Source organism: Terrapene carolina, unplaced genomic scaffold, assembly GCF_002925995.2.
Source record: "Terrapene carolina triunguis isolate 2854851 unplaced genomic scaffold, T_m_triunguis-2.0 Scaffold93, whole genome shotgun sequence".
NCBI lineage: Eukaryota > Metazoa > Chordata > Testudines > Emydidae > Terrapene > Terrapene triunguis.
In genome coordinates, this window is record NW_020664444.1 from 9,824,655 (window position 1) to 9,850,095 (window position 25,441).

The 25,441-nt window shown below is 43.1% G+C and overlaps 1 protein-coding gene across 1 annotated transcript in view; it reads right to left on the bottom strand.

Moving 5' to 3' along the window:
- The window catches only part of SDK1 (sidekick cell adhesion molecule 1), a 628,797-nt gene that overhangs the window by 130,962 nt on the left and 472,394 nt on the right, over window positions 1-25,441 (bottom strand). The window contains exons 16-21 of the mRNA XM_029911274.1: window positions 23,762-23,909; window positions 22,756-22,896; window positions 18,402-18,583; window positions 8,579-8,694; window positions 6,121-6,313; window positions 3,227-3,325 (exon numbers count right to left, since the gene is read on the bottom strand). Of these exons, the coding sequence (XP_029767134.1) occupies window positions 3,227-3,325; window positions 6,121-6,313; window positions 8,579-8,694; window positions 18,402-18,583; window positions 22,756-22,896; window positions 23,762-23,909 (879 nt within the window). The remainder of the gene's footprint in view (window positions 1-3,226; window positions 3,326-6,120; window positions 6,314-8,578; window positions 8,695-18,401; window positions 18,584-22,755; window positions 22,897-23,761; window positions 23,910-25,441) is intronic.

A 25,441-nucleotide genomic window follows, 5' to 3' on the forward strand; every position in this document is an offset into this window, starting at 1 on the left:
TCTACTATGCAGAGGGCAGATTGCTAACTGCAGTGTTAATTTGGGGGGAATTTTCAAAGCAACATTGAAACCATTCAATAGTAATAATAATATTATCTTATATTTGTATAGCACCTTTCACCCCAAAAGAACCCAGAATGCTTTACAAACTTCACATAGTTAGCATGTTATGCTAGATATTACAGTGACGCCAGCAACAGAAATGACAGGCTACATCAGATTAGTAAACATACAACCAGGAATCACTCCCCTGTCCCAATACCAAAATGCACTCACCTCTGGGATAGAATAGGGCAGCTGTTTGAAATAATCCCCACTATCACAGAAGCATTTATGACAGGAACTAAAGAAGAATCTCATATCCACTTCAAAGTACTGGAGCAATTAGATAAACTGAACATAGCTACTCAAACTGGCGAAAGTGGCTGATCCTTATGAGAGGTGAGGAGATTACAGTTGAAAATGATATGGCTAATGTGTTTCTTTACACATTTTATTTTTATACTTGAATTCACGTATACAACTGAATACATGTAACTGGTAAATATTGGAGAAAATATTTATCTTTAAAGTTTATCCTCAAAGAATGTCATGGTCCAAAATTTTCAAATCCGGGTGCCTAAAATTAAGCACCGAAACCCATATTTAGTTTCCTAAATAAGTGCCCTTCTATTAAGATGTGCTGAGACCCTACAGCTAGGGTTGCCAACTTTCTAATCGCATAACACCGAACACCCCGCCCCAGCCCTTCCCCAAGGCCCCACTCCTGCTCGCTCCATCACCCCTCCCTCTGTTGCTCACTCTCCCCCACCCTCACTCACATTCACTGGGCTGGGACAGGGGGCTGGGGTGCGGGATGGGGGTGAGGGCTCTGGGGTGAGACCAGGGATGAGGGGTTCAGGGTGCGGGAGAGGGCTCTGGGCTGGGGCAGGGTGTTGGGGTGCAGGGGGTGTGAGGGCTCCGGCTGGGGGCATGGGCGCTGGGGTGGGGCCAGGGATGAGGGGTTTGGGGTGAAGGAGGGGGCTGGGGCAGGGTGTTGGGCAGTTGTGGGGGTGCGGGCTCTGGGAGGGAGTTTGGGTGCGGAAGGGGACTCTGGGCTGGGGTAGGGGGTTGGGATGCGGGAAAGGGTTTGGGGTGCAGGGTCCTGGTGGTGCTTACCGCGGCTCCTGGGAAGTGGCTGCCAGGTCCCTGCAGCCCCTAGACACGTGGGCAGCCAGGGAGGCTCTGTGCGCTGTCCTCGTGCCCTCAGGGCTGGGGTGCGTGATGGGGGTGAGAGCTCTGGGGTGGGGCTGCGGATGAGGGGTTCAGGGTGTGGGAGAGGTCTCAGGGCTGGGGCAGGGTATTGGGGTGCAGGGGGGGTGAGGGCTCCGGCTGGGGGCATGGGCTCTGGGGTGGGGCCAGGGATGAGGGGTTTGGGGTGAAGGAGGGGACTGGGGCAGGGTGTTGGACAGTTGGGGGTGGGTGGGCTCTGTGCGCTGCCCTCGTACCCACAGGCGTTGCCCCCACAGCTACTATTGCTCATGGTTCTCGGCCAATGGGAGCTGCGGAGATGGTCCTCAGGGCGAGGTCAGCGCACAGAGCCTCCATGGCCGCCCATGCATCGAGAGGCTGCAGGGACATGGCGGCTGCTTCCGGGAGTCGCGAGGAGCTAGGGCAAGCAGGGAGCCTGCCTTAGCCCCGGGCCCCTGCTGTGCCACCAACTGGACTTTTAACTGCCCTGTCAGCAGTGCCGACCGGAGCCGCCAGGGTCCTTTTTTTGACCAGGTATTTCTGTCGAAAACCCGATGTGTGTCAAACCTACCTACAGTTCCCAATGACTTCAGTGGGAGCTGATTGCGCTTAGCAGCTCTGAATACCAGGCCACTTATTTGGGTGTTTAAATGTGGATTCAGGTGCCTAATTTTAGGCACCCAGGTTTGAAGATTTTGGCTGCAAGGGTATGTCCTTTTAGCGGGCCAGCATTCAACCCACCAGACAAAGCCTCTTGGCTGTCTCCCTCCCTCTCAGGAGAAACAACAAAACAGCCTGCAGTAAGCAAACGAGGTCAAGTAAAGGTACGAAGGAAAGAACAAGGAAATAGCCCCGTAGGCAGCTCCCTTCAGGATATGGGCCTTCCTTACTTCACAGGGCCCTGGGAGCATTATAGTCTCCTTCAGCATTTACTGGGTCTTCAATGCAAGTCTCAGTCTTTCCCCCCTTTTAGCTCAAGAGATCCGCACCTCCTTCAGAAAGGGCAGAGGCTCTATTGGCTTTCCGCCGAGACTGGAAAAGCTCAACAGCCTGTTCCTTTCCCAAGGTCGCCCCCTTCTGAGTGGAGCCCCCTCCTTTTAACTCCTGCTCCAGTCCTGGCATCATTTGCCAATGCGGAGAGGCAGGGCCACTCCAGCCCAAAGCAGCCTTATCTCCTTCCACGCAAATGTAGGGTTTATATACCCTGTCACAGGAGCATTTTGAATTTTTCAGGCTTTTTCAAAATTGGAATGAAGCCAAATTCATACTTCTTTGAGAAACAGACCTCTACACGGTTTGTAGGCTTTCCATCTGATGACAATATTACCGATGTGGATAAGTCGCATGAACTTTCCCAGGTATGTATTCCCCTTGACAGAAAAATGAGTGGCTGCTTGTCCCAACCAAGTTGACGTACAGTATGTGGCTATATAGCAGGAAAGGGTGAAGTAGCATGTGAGTATGAAATCTGTGCTGTTATAATATATTCTATATTTAGCAATAATGTTCCAGTCTTTCTGTCAAATGACCCATAGCCAGACTGCTTGATCAGAGTGTGAAGGACTCTGCTAACTTGTTATTTCATCTTAATTGTAACCCCTTAGCACCGCCAATCAGGATTTCCCAGCTGTAAATTCAGCATCAGGAGGTCCTGATCCTTAGTACCAAGAGTCAAACAGAGTCTCAAAGAGTTTCAGAAATCTATTAACACAGGTGGAACCGGCAGGAGATTTAACAAGCTTGAAGACTCTGTGGGGAGTTGATTTCTAATACAGAGTGCCCACAATTTTCAGTGGCCACAATCATGGACTGGCGGTAACTGGACCTGTGCCTTCTCTAACATGCCCTCGTTAACATTTCAATTACCCTAAAGAGGAAGTGGGAAGCGTGCATTCTTGATGGCAGCTCTCTCTAAATCTTCTATTATCCAGCCATTTTTTTCACTGCAACAATACATTCCAACACCTTATTTTAAAGGATAACATCTGATACTTGCCTGTAATTATGCCATTTTTCTCTACAGGTTCCTGCCAGCTGACCTTGAGAGACGTGTCCAGAATCTCAGTGAAACTCAGGTGTCCCACAGCTCCTGGCTCTGGCAATCAGAAAGGGAAATCTGTTAACAGGAGATCCCCATTTTCTTTTGATATGATTCATGCGGCAAGGTTAGCACTGAAGAAATAAAACACTGAGCCAGGGTCAGTGGAAACCAGCAGGAGACATCTGTAAGAGCTGCAGGGGAGAGGGGGAATGCAGGGTGTTAAGAATCAATCTGGCTATCATCACATACATTATTTTATCCAGTCCTCATCCTCACTGTGCAGAGAACTAAAGAGGCAGCAGGCGATTTACACACACCTTGTTCTCTGTCTCTCTTCCTGGTCTAACCTAATTAGAACAATCAGGCTAGCTGGAGCCTGAAAAGCAATTGTGTTTGCTGTTATCCCTCAACAATATCATGCAGATTATGGCCTTTTCCTGTGTCTTTGCAGGGATTGAGTTTTCAGCCCTTGTATCTGCAGAAACAGCATCAGCAGAATTCCCATTTGGGCAGGGTCTTTTAACTTCACAAATCAAGGTCAGTGTTATCCAATCAGCACTTGGATAAATTCGGGCAAAACAGCTCTAAAAAATCTCCAGTATAATGGTAGCTATCTTCTGTAAAGTGTATACAACTTTGTGAAACTTTTAAAGGATTTTTATGGTGTAGCTCAAGGGCTCTTGAAATGTTCAGTTCCCTGGTGTGCAATGAGACTATAAAATGGAATGACTGTCAAGAATACACCATCCTCCCTCAATTTTGATCTTCAAGGAAGACAACCTGACTGATTTTTGATCCAACTTGCTGTTCTCTCTTCAATCGATGCACTGGAAAAGGGAGCTTTTGGCTTACTTTATATTCACTGTGCTTTTTGTTACCTGGATTCCTGCCCGAATATGCTGTCCTCCAGCTCTGCTGACACCAATTGGCAATTTCTGGGCTACAAATTTGTATTTTATTTCCTCTTCTCTTTTGTGCAGTTTCTCATTCCCTTCCCGCTATGAAAAAAGAAAGCCTGCCAGTAGGCAGGCTATAGCCACATTTGCAATTGTGCAATCCCAGAGAGGGAAACCTCTGAGACTGTTCTCCAATAGCCAGTAGTCAAAGCATTATAGAAAAAACTGCTACTCTGGTACGAATCCCAGGAATATCTAACAATAGCAAGTATGCAGTATTCAGGAGTGGGTATCTATATCCCTAGCCTTGATCTCCCTACCCACAAAGTTGCCATCCAATTTGCCGCTGCAGTTACAGTCCAATTTTAATTTTGTTGTACAATTCTGAAAAGATGGCATGGGTTACATTAAGCCACCAAAGACTGTCTCTCATTGGATGTCAGTTCATGTTTGATCTACAACTGATCAGCAAACAAATTCTTTTTCAGAATCACCAAGCATTGTTGTCAAGAAAGGCAGAAAGTAACCCAACTGTGAGCAGAGGTCTGGAAGGATCATATTCTCTTTAGATTTAAAGTCTGCATCTTTTTTCACCATGCAGATCTGTCCAGTGAAATATGAAATGAAATCCACATAAATAAACCAAGCTGTCATCCTGGAGCCATACTAAGGATTTGGTGTGTCCTCTGAAGGCACAGATCTACAGTATGTACAAATATCCTAACGCTAGGTCTCCTTTTAGCCATCGCAACTCCAAGGAAATTATTTTCTGAAGAGTCTTTAAAAAGTCACACCACCTATTCAGTATTAGCCAAATACAATAACTGTTCTTTCCGCCTTGTCTTCCAGCTTTAATGCTTCGGTAAACACGTACGAGGTTAAATTATTGGCTCATAGATTCCTGATGGTTATAATGCTGTTTCAGTGATCTGCTAATGTTTTTAAGTTCTAGCAGCAGGAAATCTGCTCTTTGAGCACAGAGATATCACACTTCCTAGCACTCGGAGGAGATGGACTATGAACGAGAAAATCTCTGGATAAATAGCTAGTTTCTTTTATGTTCTTTCAACACTCTCTCATGGACAACTGGACCAGCATTTGAAGTCTTACTTCTTGATCAGACTCTTCTTTGCAGGAACAATGACTAGCCTAACCAACAGTTATTAAGACAAAACAATATTTCTAAAACCACTAGCTAACCTGGATACATTAAGCAGTTTTTTCTAACTTACTTTTAAATTTTGGGCTGTCAGTACAGTGCTCAGTGAGGGGAAGAGGATTAAAAACACTGCCCAGAGCTAAGATTAGTGATGACAGACAATTGTGCAAGCCTCCTTCACACAGCTTTGCCACTGCAATTTAATCTTGACCTGCAACAACTCCCCTCCAGACATATCGATCCTAAACCTCTCTTGAATAGACACCTCCACATGAACCAAATTGGGCTAAAATGTATGGGTTTTGAGACACAGCAAATAATCTCTGCACTGAACTACCAGACTCATTTTCATCCCTTGATACAGATTTGAGCCTGGTTTGGTGGACAGGATCAGAATAATGAACTCACCTTCCAAATACTTAAACATAAAAAATATTTGTATAAAACGTTTGCAGCATGCAAATAAATAAAGTAATTACATTTTCAATGTACTTACTGACAAAAAAAAACCCTCACAAATTTAGGCTCCTAAATCCATATTTGGGTATTTAAATATTTTAATTTCTAGTGGCCTGATATTCTGAAGTGCCAAGCAATTGCAGCTCCCATTGATTTCAGTGGGTGCTACAAGTGCTCAGCACCCCTGAAAATCAGGTGACTTTCTTTTATGTGAATAGATATGGATTTAGGAGCCTAATCTTAGGAACCAAGGTTTGAAAATTTTGGCCATCACCTTTAGCAGAACTGTTTTCAGGCACTGCCGGTGATTTCTGGCTGGACTTCGCTATACTCACTATCTTCATGAGTGCACAGCAGCTCTGGTGGGCTTTGTGGTCCATCCCCTGGTGTGGTGAAACATAGAACTGATGTGTAATAAGCAGTGAATTTCTTCAAGTTGGTAATGCAGCCACTGTGAACTCCATGAAAATCAGGAGCAATGGTGACCACAGTCACAGACTCCGGTGCAGCCACTGGCCATGCCAGGAGCTGGAATAGAGAAAATTTAAATATAGATTAAAATTCATTAAAAGTTGTTTCTATTCACACTACACTTCATTGCCAAGACCTTGTTAGTCCAATTACAAAAAACAATACAGCGAAAACAATTGTAAACTCTATCATTGTGCAACTTGAGATAATCCTGTTACTGGGTTCACTGGATGGGTTTGTACATTAGTATCAACTCTCGACAGAGAATAAAAAGCATATTTTAAAAATAAATAGTCACAGTTTTTCCAAAAGTTAGGTTACTATATCCATATTTAAGCACTTAAAGTAACCTGTTGATAGACTCATAGACTTTACGGTCAGAAGGGACCATCGTGATCATCTAATCTGACCTCCTGTAGATTACAGGCCATAGAACCTTACCCGCCCACTCCTGCAATAGACCCATAACCTCTGGCTGAGTTGCTGAAGTCCTCAAATTATGGTTTAAAGACTTCAAGTTACAGAGAATTCACCACTTGCACTAGTTTAAACCTGCAAGTGAGTCATGCTGCAGAGGAAGGCGAAAACCACTCAGTGTCTCTGCCAATCTGACCTAAAGGAAAATTCCTTCCTGACCCCAAATATGGTGATCAGTTAGATGCTGAGCATGCGGGCAAGACCCACTAGGAAGATACCTGGGAAAGAATTCTCTGTAATAACTCAGAGTCCTCCCCATCTAGTGTCCTGTCTCTGGCAGTTGAGGATTTTTGCTACTGGCATTCGCTGATGGGCCACATGCCATCATAGGCAGTCCCATCATACCATCCCTTCCATAAATTTATCAAGTTCAGTCTTGAAGCCAGTTAGGTATTTTGCCCCACTGCTCTCCTTGGAAGGCTGTTCCGCAGCTTCCCCCCTCTGATGGTTAGAAACCTTTGCCTAATTTCGAGCCTAAACTTGTTAATAGTCAATTTTCTTGTGTCCACATTGGCACTTAACTTAAATAAATACCTCTCCTTCCCAGGTATTTATCCCTCTGATATATCTGTAGAGAGCAATCATATCTCCCCTCAGCCTTCTTTTGGTTAGGCTAAGCAAGCCAAGCTCTTTGAGTCTCCTCTCATAAGGTAGGTTTTCCAGCCCTTCGATTATCCTAGTAGCCCTTCTCTGCACCTGTTCCAGATTGAATTAATCTTTTTTAAACATGGGAGACCAGAATTTAACACAGTATTCCAGATGAGGTCTCACCAGTGCCTTGTATAACTCTTCCCTGTCTCTACTGGAAATACCTCTCCTGATGCATCCTAGGACTGCATTAGCCTTTTTCACATAGGTACTCAGCACTTGTGGCTCCCACTGATTTCACTGGGTTTTTGGGTATTCAGCACCTTTGAAAATCAGGACATTTATATTTAGGTGCCTTAAAGGTTTCTTTAAGAAACAGACCTATAAAGTGCCAGGGAAGGATGTAATTGGTGGAACCCTTTAGAAAAGAAAAGATACCTGACTTCAACTAATAATTTATAAATCATGAAAAAAATTATGTGGTAGATGTAAATGTGGCAGAAATGTTGTCCCCATGCCCGACATAATACAATTCAGAATTCCCAGGAGAAGCAGGAACTATAAAGCTGTTGCAATCTAATGAAATTAAAGAAATCCAAGCAAATAGGGTTTTGACAGTTTCAATAAAGTTTTTACTATCTGTTGATAGGTATATATCAGGCTTTTAGTCATTTTATACAGTTGCTAAGGAATTTTCAACTTACATAAATAGCTATGCAAGAAAAGTCTCCAAAATTGATGGACTGAAAGTTGGAATTAAGTGCGTTAAGTGCTTCTGATTGAAACAAAAGAGAAAATCTAAAATATGCAAAACTGAAAAAAAATATTTAGGGTGAAATCCTGGCCCCACTGAAGTCAGTGGGAATTTTGCCTTAGAGCAGATAGAAATATAGGGGTTGACTTTCAAAGGCACAAAGGTCATTTATGCACCCAATTCCCATTGACTGTCCAAGTTATTGGGCACCTAACTCCCATTTATGCCTTTGAAAATCTCTACCCTAGCATCAAATGAATTAGGATTTGCAACCGATCAAATGTTCCTGTCCTCTCAGTGAGAGCTTACATAGTCAGCAGATGTTATGTTAGCAGTGACAACAGCTCGCTTAGTTTAACATAAGCTTCCTTCTGATGTAAGACATTGTCTCTTATGATATACAGCAGGGCTCTGGAGATACATGGAATTCTCCAATCTGGCCCCAAGAAAATTATATACAGTACCAAGAAAGTTGGACTGCCTTGATCCAAACTTTGGTTTACCTTGTATCCCTGATTGATACCATTGATAAATTGCTGTGGTGGAGGATTCCATAGGAACTGGATGGTCGTGGAGTTCACAGCTTCAGCTTGCACATTCTGTGGTGGAGCTGTAGGCACTGTTCAAAGTCAGCAGGGAAGATAGATTGAGGGTGGGGTGGAATGACGGGGAGGAGAAGAAGAGATGAATTTAGAAACCTTTAGTTGCCATTCACGATTCACAGAAAATAACAACAGTGCTGAGAAAAGGGATGTGTGATTTATGATTTTGGTGCCCAGCAGCGACTTAAAGAGAAAGGTAATTGGGTTATTTCTCATTTTCTAGTGGAGATTCCTTTAATGGGTAAAGGGAGGGGATGAAATAGTTCTTGTAGCTTATTATTCCACCGATGAGCTTCTCCTAGAGACTCGAGACAGAAGCTTAGATGATGATAGGTGAATACATCTCTTTCAATTATCCAAGGCTGTAAGGGCAATCAATGGTTTCACCAAGAAATTCCCTAAGCCCTTTAAAATCAAACAAGCCCTCTAAGGAGACAAGCAAAGATATAATGGGAATATATAGGAATTCTAATTGAGGAATCATAATACGGTGACTGCCTCTGTATATCATTTACTGTTCTGAAAAATATATGATGAAGAAATCTCCTGTGGAATACAGATTATCCCCTGGAATAAAGTATTTTTTCTCATTTGCTTTTTCCATCCTATTACGGTATTTATTCATACAATACCTGCATATTCAACCAAGATTTGCCAAAACCCGTTGAAAGTTAGCAAAAATAATATATGTCACAAATAATAGATGTTTTCAGAGACCTATCCACTGGTGGCCATGTTTGTTTATATTCCATAAAGGGAGGAATTCTTCACCACTATTTTTGATGCTTTAAAAGTACTGTTTTCATTACGTTCAAATGGGAATTTTCTAGTGAAAATTAATAACCCGAGTCTGAGAAATATCCCCAATTCCCTAAGTCCAATGAGAGTTGTGGTTGCTCCCTGCTTTTCAAAATCATGTCATAAGCAAGACAAGCCACCAGAAAGTTTGAAAAAGCACCAACGATTATTTGTCCACCAGAAGCTACACTCAGTGGAGATAAAAACATTAGTGGAAACCGACCCACACCAAACTAATAAAACTCACCATCGGCTAACTATAAGGGAGCAGATCTTCAGCTGGTATACACAGTCCCAGCTGCATAGAAGCCAGTGGAGCTATGACAAATTTATACCAGCTGAGGATTTCCTCTGATGGGCCCTACAAAGGAAAATTAGGGTATAAACCAAGCATTTCAGGAATGACATTATAAACTACTCCAGCATCACTCTTCTGTTTAGTCTTATGTCACTGAAATTCCTTGATGACTATATGGCCTGAAATTTCTGTTACACGTTTACTACCCTTTTTCGCCCTTCTATATACACTGTAACTGTATGTCACCAGAATTCTATACCCATAAACTGACTTCTGATGTCATTACTCATGGATTATACATAATCAGCAAGTTCGGGGTCAGAATGTATGCGGAGGTGCTCTAAATTACCACTGAAAGTAGAACATTATTCCTACCATATATTAGAATCCCCAGTATGCATTATAAGGCTTATAATGTTATCTCTTGCCATTATAAAGTTCTTATGGTTTAGAGCAGGGGCGGGCAAACTTTTTGGCCTGAGGGCCGCATTGGGTTTCGGAAATTGTATGGAGGGCCGGTTGGGGAGGGGCCCAGCCCCCACCCCTTATCCTCCCCCACTCCCCCGGGACTCCTGCCCCATCCAACCCCCCCGGAACCCCTGCCCTATCCACCTCCCCCGCTCCCTGTCCTCTGACTGCCCCCCTGCCGCCCCATCCAACCCCCCTTCTCCTTCCTGACTGCCCCCCGGGACTCCTGCCCCATCCAACCACCCCTTCTCCCTGTCCCCTGACTGCCCCCGGAACCCCTGCCCCTGACTGCCCCCCGCTGACCCATCCAACCCCCCCTCCTTCCTGACTGCTCCTCCAGGACCCCTGCCCCATCCAACCACCCCTTCTCCCTATCCCCTGACTGCCCCTGGAAGCCCTGCCCCTGACTGTCCCCCGCCGCCCCATCCAACCCCTCCTCTCATTCCTGACTGCCCCCCCAGGATCCCTTCCCCCATTCAACCCCCCTGTTCCCCACCCTCTGACTGCCCCGACCCCTATTCACACCCCCACCCCCTGACCACCCCTCGAACTTCCCTGCCCTCTATCCAACCCCCCCACTCCCTGCCCCCTTACCGCGCTGCCTGGAGCACCGGTGGCTGGCGGCGCTACAGCCCCGCCGCACCGCTGGAGCCAGCCACGCCGTCGCCACCGCGCAGCACAGAGCACCGGGTCAGGCCGCGGCTCTGCAGCTGCACTGCCGCAGGAGCTCACAGCCCACCGCCCAGAGCATTGCACCCGCTGCGCAGTGAGCTGAGGCTGCAGGGGAGGGGAAACAGCAGGGGAGGGGCCGGGGGCTAGCCTCCCGGGCCAGGAGCTCAGCGGCCGGGAAGGAGGGTCCGGCCCGCGGGCCGTAGTTTGCCCACCTCTGGGTTAGAGATTCATGAGAATGTTTTGATAGCATTACAGCTGTATAATACATTGCTTAGGAAATATTATCCCTCATTGTGGTGGGGCGGCTGCCCCACACAGGGAGAAGAAGGGGTTAAAAGCAGCACCCGGGAAGCTGAGCAGAATCCAGTAATCAGGAAAGGGCTTACTGAGCCCACCAATAGGGGGAAGGCTTGCTGGAGCAGCCAATCAGGGCCGGTGAGGGCCATATATAAAGGGCTGAGGGGAGCAGAGGGGAGTTTCTCCCTGGACAGTAAGGGAAGAGGACTGGCTACCTGAAGAAGCACCCTAGATAGAGTAGTGCTGGGCAGGGGCAGCAGAGTGTGAGGGTGAGCTGCTGGCTGACCACTGCCAGGCTGGGGCCTTGCTACAAGGGCTGAGAGGGTGCTAGGGCTATGGGGGAAGTGGCCCAAGGAAAATAGGCAGCAGATTGGAGGAGGGTAGTAGGTGGCTGCCGGCTATAGGTTCCCTGGTTGGGACACAGAGTAGCGGGCAGGCCTGGGTCCCCTTCCCTTGCACTCCACTTGCCAATGAGGAGAGTGGCCAGTATCCAGACTGCAGTTTGCCCCTGAAGCGAGGGGCTGGACCTTGGAGTGCAGTTGGCCTCTGAGGCAAGTGGTGGGACTAAGGACTGTTGGCCCCCCTAGAAGGAGGGAGAAAGCAGAATGGGGCACAGCTGGAGGGCTGTGCCCAGAAGAAGACGCTGCGGTCCGGAGAGCGATGTGGGTCCAAAGAGTGGCAACAACAGTGATGGCAGGCATGACACCACTAGCTGAAGGTGGACTGGAAGAACTGAGAGATAATTCCCAGGATGACCAGCAGGCGGTGCCACGGTGATGAGTCCCGCCCTGTTACACTCATAAACCTCTTATCAAAAACGCTGATGAAACCTGTCATGTCACTGGAGTCCTGTGATATGTGTATAGTCCTATTCATAGCTTCCCTGTGTAGTGTTTTGCATATTTATGGCTCACATTAGAATAGGCTGACCAGATAGCAAGTGTGAAAAATCGGGACGGGGGTGGTGGGTAATAGGAAGCCTATATAAGAAAAAGCCCCAAATATCGGGACTGTCCCTATAAAATCAGGACATCTGGTCACCCTACATTAGAAAAGCTTATTTCTTAAATTAAAATTTCTGCCTTCCTGTATATTTCTTTATTATTTTTATAATATATTTGTCAGAGATTTCCTATTATAGGAGAAAAGTGTTTGAAACATCTTTTACACTTAGCTTGATGTTAGAAAGTTATGAACAACTCATTGACGGATTATAATACCCTCCTGCATGGTATTTTGACATGAGGGGTAAATCAAGCATCATCCTCTCCCCTTTTTTCTTCTCCTTAATTTTGACACTTCAATCTTATTGGTATTATATTGGGGGTGTGTGTGTGTGTGTGGGTGTGTACACAATACCACTAGGAATAGTTTGTTGTTCATAGAGTACAATGAATATATGTGAAGGTGACCGAATATTGTTATGCAGGATACATGATAGTTAAATATCAAGCCATTCCTAACAGCACATTCCTAACAACAAAAGTTGTTGTAAAACATTTTCTGTATCCTGCACATTGCCAGCTTACTTCTATTTTGGATTTTGTTGGACATCATCTTTTTCTTTAATGGTGAAATCATGGTGCCATTGATTTCAGTGATGCCAGGATTTCATCCTGAGTTCAGAGGGCCTTTTAGGAACTGGGAAATCTGCCTTGTGGGAAATGTCATTTGCTACAGCATTGAGAATTTACTAACAGAAAAGGAGCATGGACCCTACAAACACAGGGTTTCATTTATAATTCTCACTCTAGTAAACTTCTAAGAAACCCAAGCAAACACTTAGGAGTATTTACAAAAGTTTTAGAAATGTGAATAACCAATTTTTTTTTCATTTCTTTTTATGAATGTTCTGAAACTAGAATAAATCATTCTAATCCAAAAATACCTATTACAAGAAGAAAAATGATGGAGGGGGGGGGGGAAACTTGACCAGAAAAAAATAAAACCTTTGGTATGCTGGAAATCATGATTTATGGTATAATTTATCTTTGGAATTCTTTATAGAAAATCAACATCTTAATTAATGCATTTTAAAAATGGAGAGAACAAGGCTGGCTAAAGGGCATAAGCATAATACAATCAATTTTTATCAGTTAAAATGTGGCAATATAATCCTGAATGTACTTCAAAGCATAACACTAAATTCTCTCATTATGAGCTGAAGTTAAAGTTGACCTCCATGGTTATCTGAACAAGTGTATATTAAAACATGAACTTGGGCTGTGCTACATTTCCATCATAGCAGACCTCTCAAACAATGCTCCAAATTAAATCATCAGTAAGTAGCAAGAGCTGAAATTGGCAACAAAGGTATCTCTAATTATACACAGTATTTAGCTAGGCAGATCTGTGTTATATATTTATTATCAAGGAACACAAAACTTCCTTTCAACAAGTATTTACAAAGAAATCCCCATGTTGGATTTTTTTAAACCTAATTTTGGTAATGTTTGTGATTATACTGAAGATCTCACATTGGAGTACAGCTCCAAACTTTGTGTGACACCTTTGAAATGTCCCTGAATTTCAGAGCATAGTTGGTATGACAGAAACAAACCTTTATATTCTTCCAGGTAAAGTTAATCTGGCTAAAAATGTGTTAGAATTCAACTGCCTGAATTGTAAAACATTCTAAAACTACTCTTAGCAGAAAAGGTCATGGAGGCACTGTAGATAAAAGCCATTAAATGGGGTTGGCCAACAAGATTATGGGAATAAGAAGGAAATAAGGATAAGCACATGTCCATGTCTCTAGCTATGTGTGAATAGGCATTTGAATCTCACACAGATTCAGATAGACAGACTACCAGTTTTAAATAGAAATCTTCAACAAAGGCGTGCAGAAAGATCCCAAGCTCCTGACTTTCAGGATGCCAACTTTCACATCTCAATAAGGCAGGCTCACAGATTTTTCTCCATCTGAGAATTTGGTTGTTCCTTTAATGCAGGGGTTTCAGGTGCTAAGCTGCGGAGCCCCAGAGGGAGCTCTGGAAATAATTTTGCCTCAAAAGCACATAATTCTTATTGTGCAGCTGCTGATACACCCCCTTAGGGAATGAAGCATTTTCTCCCTAAGCACTTGGCCTGAGATCCAGGACTTTAATTCTGTGCCCCTTCTGTGTAGGGGCATGAAGGGGAAGTGAGCTCCTTGTTCCCTCCCATCTTGATAAATCATAAAGCAGCAGTTCACAATCTGACCGTAGACAACTGGTTGCTCTAAGCAGATTCCCCTCTGCAAGTCTCTTGCTCTTTGTTTCAACCACTTGGCCTAAAGGAATAACAGGGAGAAATCTATTTTTTAACTAACAAAGGACCCAACACTTGGAGATGATACTCTTGATTCAAGGATAGCAGCTACATTTCTTCCTCAGAACTATTTTCTACACACAGAAGGCAGCCCTGCTGGCAAGTTTTCAATGAAAAGGGAACAAGATTTCCTTTGTGACTCCCTTCATATTGCTAAGGAGGAAACATCATCAGAATACTCATCTTGCTCTTCTGTCTCTCCCTATCACGTCTATCAAGGATTCACTAATCTGGTGGTTCCAATGTCTCATGAGTTCAAGAAGCACCATTCACTCAACTGTTCCTAACCTTTATGATAGGCACAGGTACACCCAATAAAGGATGTCTCTAAACTGCACTGCTTTGGAAGCAAAAAAGAAGAGATCAGACTACGTATCCACATCTTGGAACTTTGGGCTACAAGACTGGCCCTCAGAACTTTCCTGCTATCAGTTGGAGGAAAGAAGGTTGAATTGTCACATACAACATGAATACCAAGAGGGCTGCTGAACTGGCCAGTGGGTTTCATTCTCTCCTTCTTCCCTCTCACGGGAGCAGGGTGTGTTGATGGAATACTTTGGTCTAATTTCGGTTGTTGGGTTTAGTGTGTAGATGCTGGGTGGTGTTGACCACCTGCAATACACAGGAGGTTAGACTAGATGATCTGGTGGTCTCCTCTGGCCTAAATACTATGACTCTAAGAGATGCATTTCCTTTTGCTCTACACTTTCCAGTCAAAAAGAATTCCTCGGAGAACAACTTAAACCTCAGGTTTCAGGACCAGCACGAATGACCTCTCTCTTTTCTAGTTGGCTCATTTAGAGTAGACCTATTGGTTTCCTGAAGCAATGTAAAGTGCCCAAATTTATTTTGAGAGTGGGTCATAAAAGGCACTTTTTTCTGGGATGGGGGCCTTTTCTCCTGGTCCCTTTGGTACTTCAGTTCTTGCAGAAAATAAAATAGAGCAGGGTTCGGTAGTTCTGGGTTGTACTGGGCAAGCATGGTTCTTCAACCTGTTGGCATTGTCATTGGCCCTCTGTCTTTACTAATCTCATTGATCTCCTCTGAGTCAATTTGCCTGGTAGTATGGCTCGTGGCCATAATGTCTGAAGGTTTTGAGTGTTTGTAGTTTTGAGTTTTGCCCTATTGTAACTGGAGGGCATTTCCCATATTACAGAGTCTGAGTACAGTAGGCCACTAGGAACCTATTTTGCCCCCTTACTCCCATTACCATAGCATTTGAACACTTCCCAAGTATTTAAAACAACAACAATTCTTTCTTTCTTATTGCCGCACTTGTTGGAGAACTAGCTTGAGTAAAACGGCATGAAATGGGATCGATGTTACAGACTGTTTCCTCACGAAATCAGACAGATGTATATTGAAATTATAACTTTCTCCTTGGGGTTTGGCAGCAGCTTTTGAGCACTGGAGACTCAGGTATAGTTCTCCTCAGTGTGGAGCCACAGTCTCTCAGACACATCACAAAGGTGACCCTCGAGGGCTATGAAAATGGGTGGGGAATGTGATGTCTATCTACTATGTAAGTTACTTGAAGGCTAATGTAAATCCATGGACTGGCATTTAACTTTGGGAGGAGCTGTTCAAAGGGAGAGCACCTCAGAAGTCAATAAGATTAAGATCGAAGTGCTAGATCCCAGAGTGAAGGGAAGAAAAATTGTCTCTCCTGGACCAAACACAGCAAGGGAGACTACTTGCATCACCCTCCAAAAGGCTTTTTATGTATATGAAATAACTCTTCTGTGCAGAGATACTTGGAAGCCTCAACTTTTCACATAGTGATGAAAAGTCCTGAAGGACTCTGTTCAAATGAGCAACAGCTACTCTGTGCAGAAAGTTGGCACAAATCCCTGTCAAAGATAACATCAAAGAAGTAAGGAACAGCTGGAGAAACCCTGATGAAGAAAGGCATATACACAGCATCAAAGGGTTATAGTGAATATCCCACTAAAAAGACTTTTGGGGTTTTGAAACAGTCAAACCCTCAGACCTCAGGATGTTGCATGCTTTGCCAATATCTCTCATTATATTGACATTATATCTCAGTTTCTGTGAGAGTTCAGGTCTTCAGGCATCTTGCAAGTTACGTTCTCTCTTAGACACCGGCCACGAGTTATTTTAAAAGAGCTCTGAGCAGCTGATAGTCAACTATGGGTTCTTGGGCTGCCACTACTAAATGCCAAAAAGACTAATAAAAGTCCAATCATATGCATTCAGGTGTGAGGCCACAGCTCACGTGGCCAATAAGGTGGAGGGGAATTCAATATTAATGTGTTGATCTGCTCTCAGCGCTCATTTGCTGCCAGGGTTTTGATTGCATGGCACATTCAACTAATACCAGGTATTTAAGGTAATTTTTCTATCCACAGACAGGCAAGTTCTTGCCAGTGCAATCCGAATCACTAGTATGTGTGAAGCGGGGTGTGTGTGGAGAGGTGGGCAAGGTGCATAGATGCAGGTTTCTTAGGCTCATCTTTAAACTATATTATGTATTACAAGACATAGTTTCCACCCATGCTCTGATTTACATTCCTAATCGCCTGCTGGTTTAGGAGGCACAGTCAGCAGTGAGAAATGGTCACAAACAACAGGTGTCTGTACATTCTCCAATTGCAGGGAGAGTGGCATAGGACATGATACATTTCTTAACGTATGGAGACCTGATACTAACTCTGCTTCAGATTAGACTGGGGCTGCGCAGCCTCCCCTCTGCTCAACTCCAAATGTGAAAAGGATTCAAACTGTTTTTAAAGTGGGTTGAAAGCCCGAGGATATCCGCAAGAACATTAGGGGATGGCAACATCCATTATGGAGCTATTTATTGCTATTGTGAATTACTTAAAAAGGGAACACCTAGCTTTTTCATCTGTACTAAGTAAGAATTACATAAAGATGAATAGGGCACTATAGATTGTCCTGCATTATAAATACTTCTAGCAGTCATACTGAACGCAGGACTCACTGCACTTCGTTTGTAACAGAGGATTTATATCCTTACAGATGACAGACAGCGAACTAATGAAAGATGATAACAGCAACTATCATATCAAGGAACATTAGAGTCAATTGCGGGGTTAAACAAAAAGAGTCGGAAGTCAGAAACCTGGGTCTTAGCAGAGGGAAGGTGAAGGTGCTGTGATAGCTTGAAGTGTCCAACTAAACAAAACTGTGCACAAAAAGAGAATGGAAACCAATGTATGAAAGTGATTTTAGATTTTCCATTTAGAAATCAATTCTCGGTAGAGAACTGGGATATATAATATTACTCCTATCTAATAGCAGAAGACTTTAAGAAACGCATTTCCAGCTCCGATACAAAGTTTTTAAAGGACTGGAGGCTGTCTACTTATTTCTATATTGCAAGACTTTAGATTCTCTGAGGTATAACTTGGACTGTTTTCTTGCTCTTTAACTGTCTTGGTAAACTGATGCTGCACTTGGGTAGTCTATTTTTAAAATCTCTCTACAACTCTCAATACATGTATTCACATCATAATGTACTCCTATCAACAATTAGCAAACCATTATATATACTTCCCTAATTAAAAACTAACATGCCCTGTAAAAGTGTAAGTTTTTTTTCAAATAGTTTAATTGTTTTTATGACCTACTAAAGCAGAGATCATGAGACTGTCTATTGCTCAAAATTCAGTCCTGTATATTGCCAGAGAGGTGTAAAGGAGAATAAGACTTACGGCTCCCTTTTCCTCTTGGTAAATGCCTCTATCTCACTTGAACCTCTCCTGTAGAATCCTCTGTCTCCAGAGTGTGTTTCCCTTCGTAAAGGGAAACATACGACAAACCCTTGCACTATTTGTTCACTGGGTCTAAAAATTAGTGACTGCAAAGGATTTGCAGTTTAGCCTGCAGAGTGGCGCTCACCTCCCTGTAAAGTGTACTCTGTCACTGCTCTGCTGAATGCTCCCAGCCCGGCTCCATTATAAGATGCCACCTGGATTTCATACTGAGTCCAGATGATCAGGTCTTTCACCAAACAGTAGTTAATCTCTGCGCTGGTGATGTTCTTATAGTGATACTCCCCAGGGAGGCCTGCCAGGCGATACCTGCATACAGAAAAGGAAAATTCAATGCAGTCAGTTAAAAGGCATCAATTATAGCAAATGCACTGACTAGCAAAACAGCTTCCTCTCTGAAGATGCAATATTCAAACTTTTACTGCAGAATTATACAAAGGATAATAGAACGTCCTCAAAAACAACAGACTAACCCCTGATAAGATCATACCCTGCTTGACTGCTATAGTATTTATAATCTGATTTCACTGAAATTACATGCTCAGGGCTAAACAAAACTGGCATTTTATCTTGTTTTATGGCTGTAGAAAAGTTATAGCTTTTTAAATGTGGCTTGTCTAGTAAAAGCTGTGATTTAGTATAAAAAATATCATGGACAGGATTTTTATCAGGGTGCTGATGTAAATCAGTTTGAGAAATGTTTTCTTCCTCAGCCTCAACCTGAAAAGCAAGAAGATCTCAGTAGTGTTCAGGCCTTCTGGTCTAAGGGACTGTCAGCTCAAGCCTGCATCAGGAATCCACATTCACAAAATGATTATAACAAGGCCTGAAACAGGGGTTGCCTAGGGACTGAAGAGCTTGCTAAAGAGTGGGAATCAGAAGAATGGTAATACGGAGATGAAACAGTTTGCCAAATAAGGATTAGTAATATATCTATATCTATATAGTGATGAACCTCTGCCAAAGAGGTGGAGCAATTGAATACATTTCCCTGTAGGAGGAGTTATGGAAAATAGAACGGATTTGGATTCATATTTTAGAGCCTTTTTTTCTTGGTGTGTCCTTTTGCACTCTGAGAATCCACTGTTTTCTATAATTATCATTTCCTCTCAAACAACCCTTGGAAATTTGAACACTTCAAGTGAGACTGTTTGCTTTTTTCCCTTTAGGAAACAAGCTGTGTAGTAGATACTTACAATATGCTAATCAACATATCAGAAATAAGTAGACCAAATGGCATTATGACTTGCAAATGAAGCATTGCTATTCTGTGAAAAGGCAACTATGGGAAGGTTTGGAATTTTATTCATCGTACTATGTTTATGCTGTTTTAAGTCAGCCCCTGCTTAACAATAACTAAAGGCTTATCCACATGAGAAAGTTTCATTGGTTCATTTACGGTGTGATTTTAAACCAATATAAATTTAATCAGTGCAATCCCTGTGTTTAGACAAGGCCTAATTCTTAGAGATTTTGTTGTTCCTAGAGAGATCTCAGTGCAGCTCTTGATCACCCAATAGCAGTGATACAGACAACCCCAAAGAGTTGGAAGAGCAGTGTGGCTTCCTGACTTGGTCATGTTTTGTATTGAGACAACATCAGCATAGCTCCATGAAATATTAACACAAAATCAGAAGGCATATATAGCAAAGCAATGTCAGAATCTCTCCCTGGGATTATTAGGTGGCTCTCTCTGCCTCCATTCAATGCAAGACCTCCCCTTCCTCCACTTACGGGATGATAGGAAGGTTGTATGAATCTTGGCAATGTCAATTCTTTGCTCAGCACTCTGTTTGCTCTCACAGGTCGCAGTCAAAATGTGGAGTGCTCCCGTGGTCTAATCTATTGTGCTCTTAGTGTGACACCCCTATAAAAACAACACTCTGCTGGTGAGAAAAAGAGCAGAGGAAAAAGGCCAGTTCAGAAATGTCATGTCCTAGTGATTTTTCTCACCATATACATACTTTGCTGTATATTGTATAGGCTTTGTGCAGTGCCCCTTCACTTTTAAGATCAGGCATTCTGTCAGTTTAAGTCCAATACATCCTCTATGGTGGGATTATCATTCTATGCTGCAAAGACAGCGCAATGGACCTGATGTTATAGTGGGTCTTTCACATCCTTAATTTCAAAAGGCACCTTTAATACAGAGCAACTATAGTCTAACTCAGCTGAAACTAGTACAGAAAATCCCTTCAACAGCAGATACCTTCCTGTAACCCTCACGTTTTGAATCCAAAGAACAACCCTGGAATATTACAGGGGAAAGTTTTATTACAATTTTAAATTCCTGTTGAATGGTTTGTTTCCCTACTCAGGAGCCTAACACAATAATTTAAACGTCTAAAGAATGTTTTCAACAAACTCGTACAGACTGATGACAATGGACTGGATAACTTTCTACTAATATGAAAAGGGATGTTAAAGAGAGGACAGGGATCAATTATGCTAATTTTGCATGAGGTGCAGAAGGAAATGTTTAACCTAAAAATTAGTCAACATGTTATATGAAACAGTCAGACAGTAGAACAGGCTGCGAAGGGTAGGGAGGCTGCAAAATTGCTATCTCCAGAGGTATTTAAGGGCAGACTAACTACCAATCTATTAGGGCTGGTTTAGGAATATCAAAACCAATCCTGTGACAAAGCAAGGGAATGGACTAGCTGACCCACTAGAGTGCCTTTTGATCCCACTCATTCAACAGTATATCAGCACCAGAGAAAATGGTAACAGATTCTCTGATCCACCAAGGTTGCTTACCAACCAGAAATTCCCAGTGAAGACATCTTCCTCTGTAGGGGGAAATCTTCTAAAATAACCTCCCTCACCAACCCTCGAGTAAATGGGGAGGAAGGGACATAGTAGGGGCAGAAAGGGGCGTGGCAGAGCTGAGTTCCACCAAACGTGACGCTATGCTGCCATTAGGGACCTCAGCAGTGTAAGCAAAGAGCAGGACACCTCCTGTTCCACCACAACCAGAGCCCTGAATCAGTGAGCTGCAACCAGCTCCCCATTATATCTGTGCCCAGTGGAGAATAAGGTCCTGCGGCTTTCCCCAGCAATCCATCTGAACTCAAAGCTTCAGCTTTAGTCTTTGGCATATTGCAATTTTGATTCACAGGCTTTCACCAAGAAATGTAGTAAACTGGCCAAGATTGATGGCGTGCAAACAGTGTTGCCTACAGTTACTGTTTGTTATTTATAGACGGACCCATAGATGTGCATGACACCATAGTTGCTGCAGACAAATCCCTGCCCAGAGGAGCAGATAGTCTATAAAATAGATATAACACACACAAAAATGACAATCAAAAGGGGTGGTGGAGAAAGCATACCATAGTGAGAGCTCGCCAAATACGGTATGTGCTGTGTACACATCTTTTCACTTTAAAAAATATTTTTTTACAAATTGACATTTGAAAAACTGCCAGGTAAGAAGGCTGGGGTGCAGGAATATAGTCAAGAGTTATATAAACCACATTGTTGTATCTTCTGATTGGACATACAGACTTCATTGCTTGGGTGACAGGGAAATGGTTAACATTCTTCAGCTGTGTCTGCACTAGGCTTAGCAGGAAATTTCCACCCTCAGCAATACCACCAAAGCAGCTCCATCAATGGTAGCAAAGTGGTAACACTAGTGTAAAAAGGGCACTAGCATTTTTTACCACCATATCCTTTAGCAGATCTAGAGGACTGGTAAAAATGCCACCAGCCATCTGTATTCTGTCTAAACTGGGGCTCCAACCTTGCTTGGCACTATACCAGTGGTTGTACAATGTTAGATTTCCCAGAAAAGAATCGAGTGTAGACAAGGCCTTCCTGAGCAGAGGGAATGCCACAGCTGCCTGCTCTCACTGCAGGGACAATTAGGGAGCCAACTGGGAACCATGCAATCGCTGAGTCCAGCTGGACTGGTTACTGACTCCCAAAGAGACTAGAAAATGAATGTGATCTGGGAAGTCTCTAATCTGATCATACCCTGTTTTAGGAGCCACACCCTCTCCATACATAAGTGGAAAGATTGGATGAAATAAGTGTTTTTCAGTTACCCATTTGAAGTCCCTTTACATTAACAGTATAGCTGGGCTGCAGAAAGACTATTTACTTAATTTATTTTCAACTCCAAACCCTAATCTGGCCATGGCTCACCTGATCTGTCACATCCTCTCTACTTTATTGGCAGTATCCTTGTTCCTCCAGAACCCTGAATGCCACTGTTCCACTTGTGTGATATGTCTGACTTAAATTATGAGCTCCTCGCGGTAGGGAGTCTTTTATTTGTCTGCAAAGCACTATGCACGTATGGCACTGCAAATAATATCTAATGATAAATTAGAACAGAATTAGACATTGTCTTTTAAACACTCTTTCTTTTTTATTTGTATCACACCGCTAGGATGTCCACCTCTAACACACTAAGACATTTAGCGCCAGACTTTATATTAAGATCCCTCTAGGCCAGAGCGTAAGTCACTTACCTTAGGATGTACCCATGGAGAACCCCATTATGTTCACTTTCAGGCGGAGGCTGCCACTGAACCATGATAGACTGATTGGTACGTCCACTCGCTACTATGTTTTTAGGAGGAGCGCTGGGAGGTTCTTCAGGTAACATCAATCTAAGCACAAAAGAATGTGATGGGATGTGGGTGTTGGGAGAAAAAGCTCTAGCATTTTATTTTATGTGTCCACTAAATGTGAACCAGCTTTATTTACTTAAGCCCAAAGACTAGAAAGAAGCATAATGCTGATCAAACTACTGATGACTTTGCATGAAATAGTTACAACAAATCAACATAATAGAAAATCAGTTAAGCAAGCAACAAGGAGGACAGCTGAGGTAACCTTATTCTGTCTGAATCCCCCATGCTGCTTCAACTGTATGAAAACATTACAAGCCTGAATGAGTTAGAGCTCAGATCAGAATCTGTGACTCCTTTTGACTCTTTCAATATTTTTCATATCAAACACCTACATGTTGAAAAAGCCATTTAAACCTCAGCTGTTCTACAATTCAAGCTCATAGCAAGCTTTGGTTTATAAAGGTAGGGGGATGCACCTGAAACTAAACTTGATGAAGCCATCTTTCTATGTCGTAACTGAAGTAATTATAGAAGTGACATGCAGTGACTGGGTGAGTGCTCTGCCCAGTCCAGAGTTAACCACTGAGTCTTAAACAACAGGAAAACATATTTTGGCCCTACATGCATTCACTTCATCTCCTTCTATGATCCTGTTTGATTGTTACTCTGCAAAGATGGATGCACCTCTGTCCCCAATGCATGCAGAATGTGCTGCTGCTGGTGCTAACTGCCAATATGGCTAAATACTGCTCAAAGTTCTTAGGCACTTCATGTAACCAGGGCTGTCCACTGAGTGCCCACATCCCCACACTGTGGTACAAAAGGTAACTTCATTTTAACAATTCTGAACAGATTAGGGGTTACTTCACATGCTTTACATAGGGATCTACTTTTACTTTACCTGCTGGTCTCAGTGCTATACTGGCCCTTGCCCACCTGGTTAACAGCACACACCCTAAATTGGTAGGTACGGGCTGGAGTTAATCCACTCACAGTGATACTGGTCATCTTAGGGTTAACATTTGATAGATGCACTTTCCAGGGAGAGTCTGGTGGAGGAACACACACATGTTAATAATATTGAGGTGCTTGTTAAAAGCCCTTAAGAAGTGAGTGAATGTCTGACTACAATATGCTTCCTTTAACTTCTTTCCTCAGAGGAACAAAAGAAACCTTCCTGTCTACCCCCATGGTTAGGTAGATTGCACATGTGTCTACTGGAAAGGGATGCTACCCTTGTCACTGTTTAATAACTAAAAACTGTATTCATTAACATTTTAATAAAAGAGGAAATGAGCATAATAAAGACAGATGGGCTGTGTATTTCGCAACCCATCTGTTTAGCAGTCCATTACACACCGCACCTATGAGTGTCTCTGGCTGAAGGGCTGTAATGAAATTCGCAGCTAGTCTGCAACATTTTTCTACCCAGCTTTCTAGCAGGTGTGGAAGAGTGACTCTGTCAGCCAAATTAGCTCTTTGCTGCAAGACCTGGGAAGGCTTCTACATGCCTGGATGTTTCCTACAGATGTATTGTCTTATATTCAGTCTAATAATTTCTTAGGATGGCTCCTTGGAATAAACTGCTCCAGCAGTAGTGTAAAACCTCCACTGTCAGTTCACACACTGAGCTTCTCTGCTGTATGAATTACAGTCCCAAGTTTCAGAGAGGTGAAAAATGAAATATGTTGGAAATTAAATATTCTGTCTTCTTTTCACCTTAGCATATCATATATTTCTTGTACACAGTAGGTTGCAGGGCTGCTACTAGCAGGTCACACTTCTGTACCAGATATGAAGTGGCCATAGAGCTTCCTTCTTATAGTGAACAGATGTGGCTGAGGTTAACTTAAATAAGGTATGGTATACACTGTGCCACCTAGTGATAGATTAGTATAATACAGATTAGCATTCCATTATATCTCTTCTACATTCCTACCATTTACAAAATTTACACTATCATGCTGTCTTTGAAGTTCAGAACAGATCGATCTGTTAAGTGTCACTGAATCATACTGGTTTTCTAATTACATAACCCAAATGCATAGCAACTTTGTCATCTGGCTGTCCATTTGCTGCAACAATTGGCTGTGTTCAGTTTGGAATCTTTGAATCATCATCTTTTTGATCTATGTCTGCCATCTGTAGAATTTTCTCTGATTGTTCAGTTCTGAACAAACTGTAGATGTTGACAGTTTCTGTTGAACTCTCCACTGTTGGCCTCCATCACATATGTTCTGAACACCGGATTCTTTTTCTTTATGACAGCTGAAGTTTTTCTTTCCAATTTGACATGAACTCAGTCACCAGATTCTAGACGTGGCAGTTCTGAGTGGGGTCTGTTGTAAAAGTGTTCATACTCTTTTTTTCCCCTTTTTATCCAATTTGGCAAGTCTCTTCATGTCTGGCCACTTTGGAAAAGACTATCTCAAGTTGGAACAGCAGTACTGAGTGATCTTCCCAGCAGAAGTTGTGTAGAACTAGACCCACCAGATGCTCTTGCTGTTATCTGTAACTCGGAGCAAGAAATGGCTCTTCCAGCATACGATTTTCTTGACTGTTTTTACTGCTCTCTCAGCCT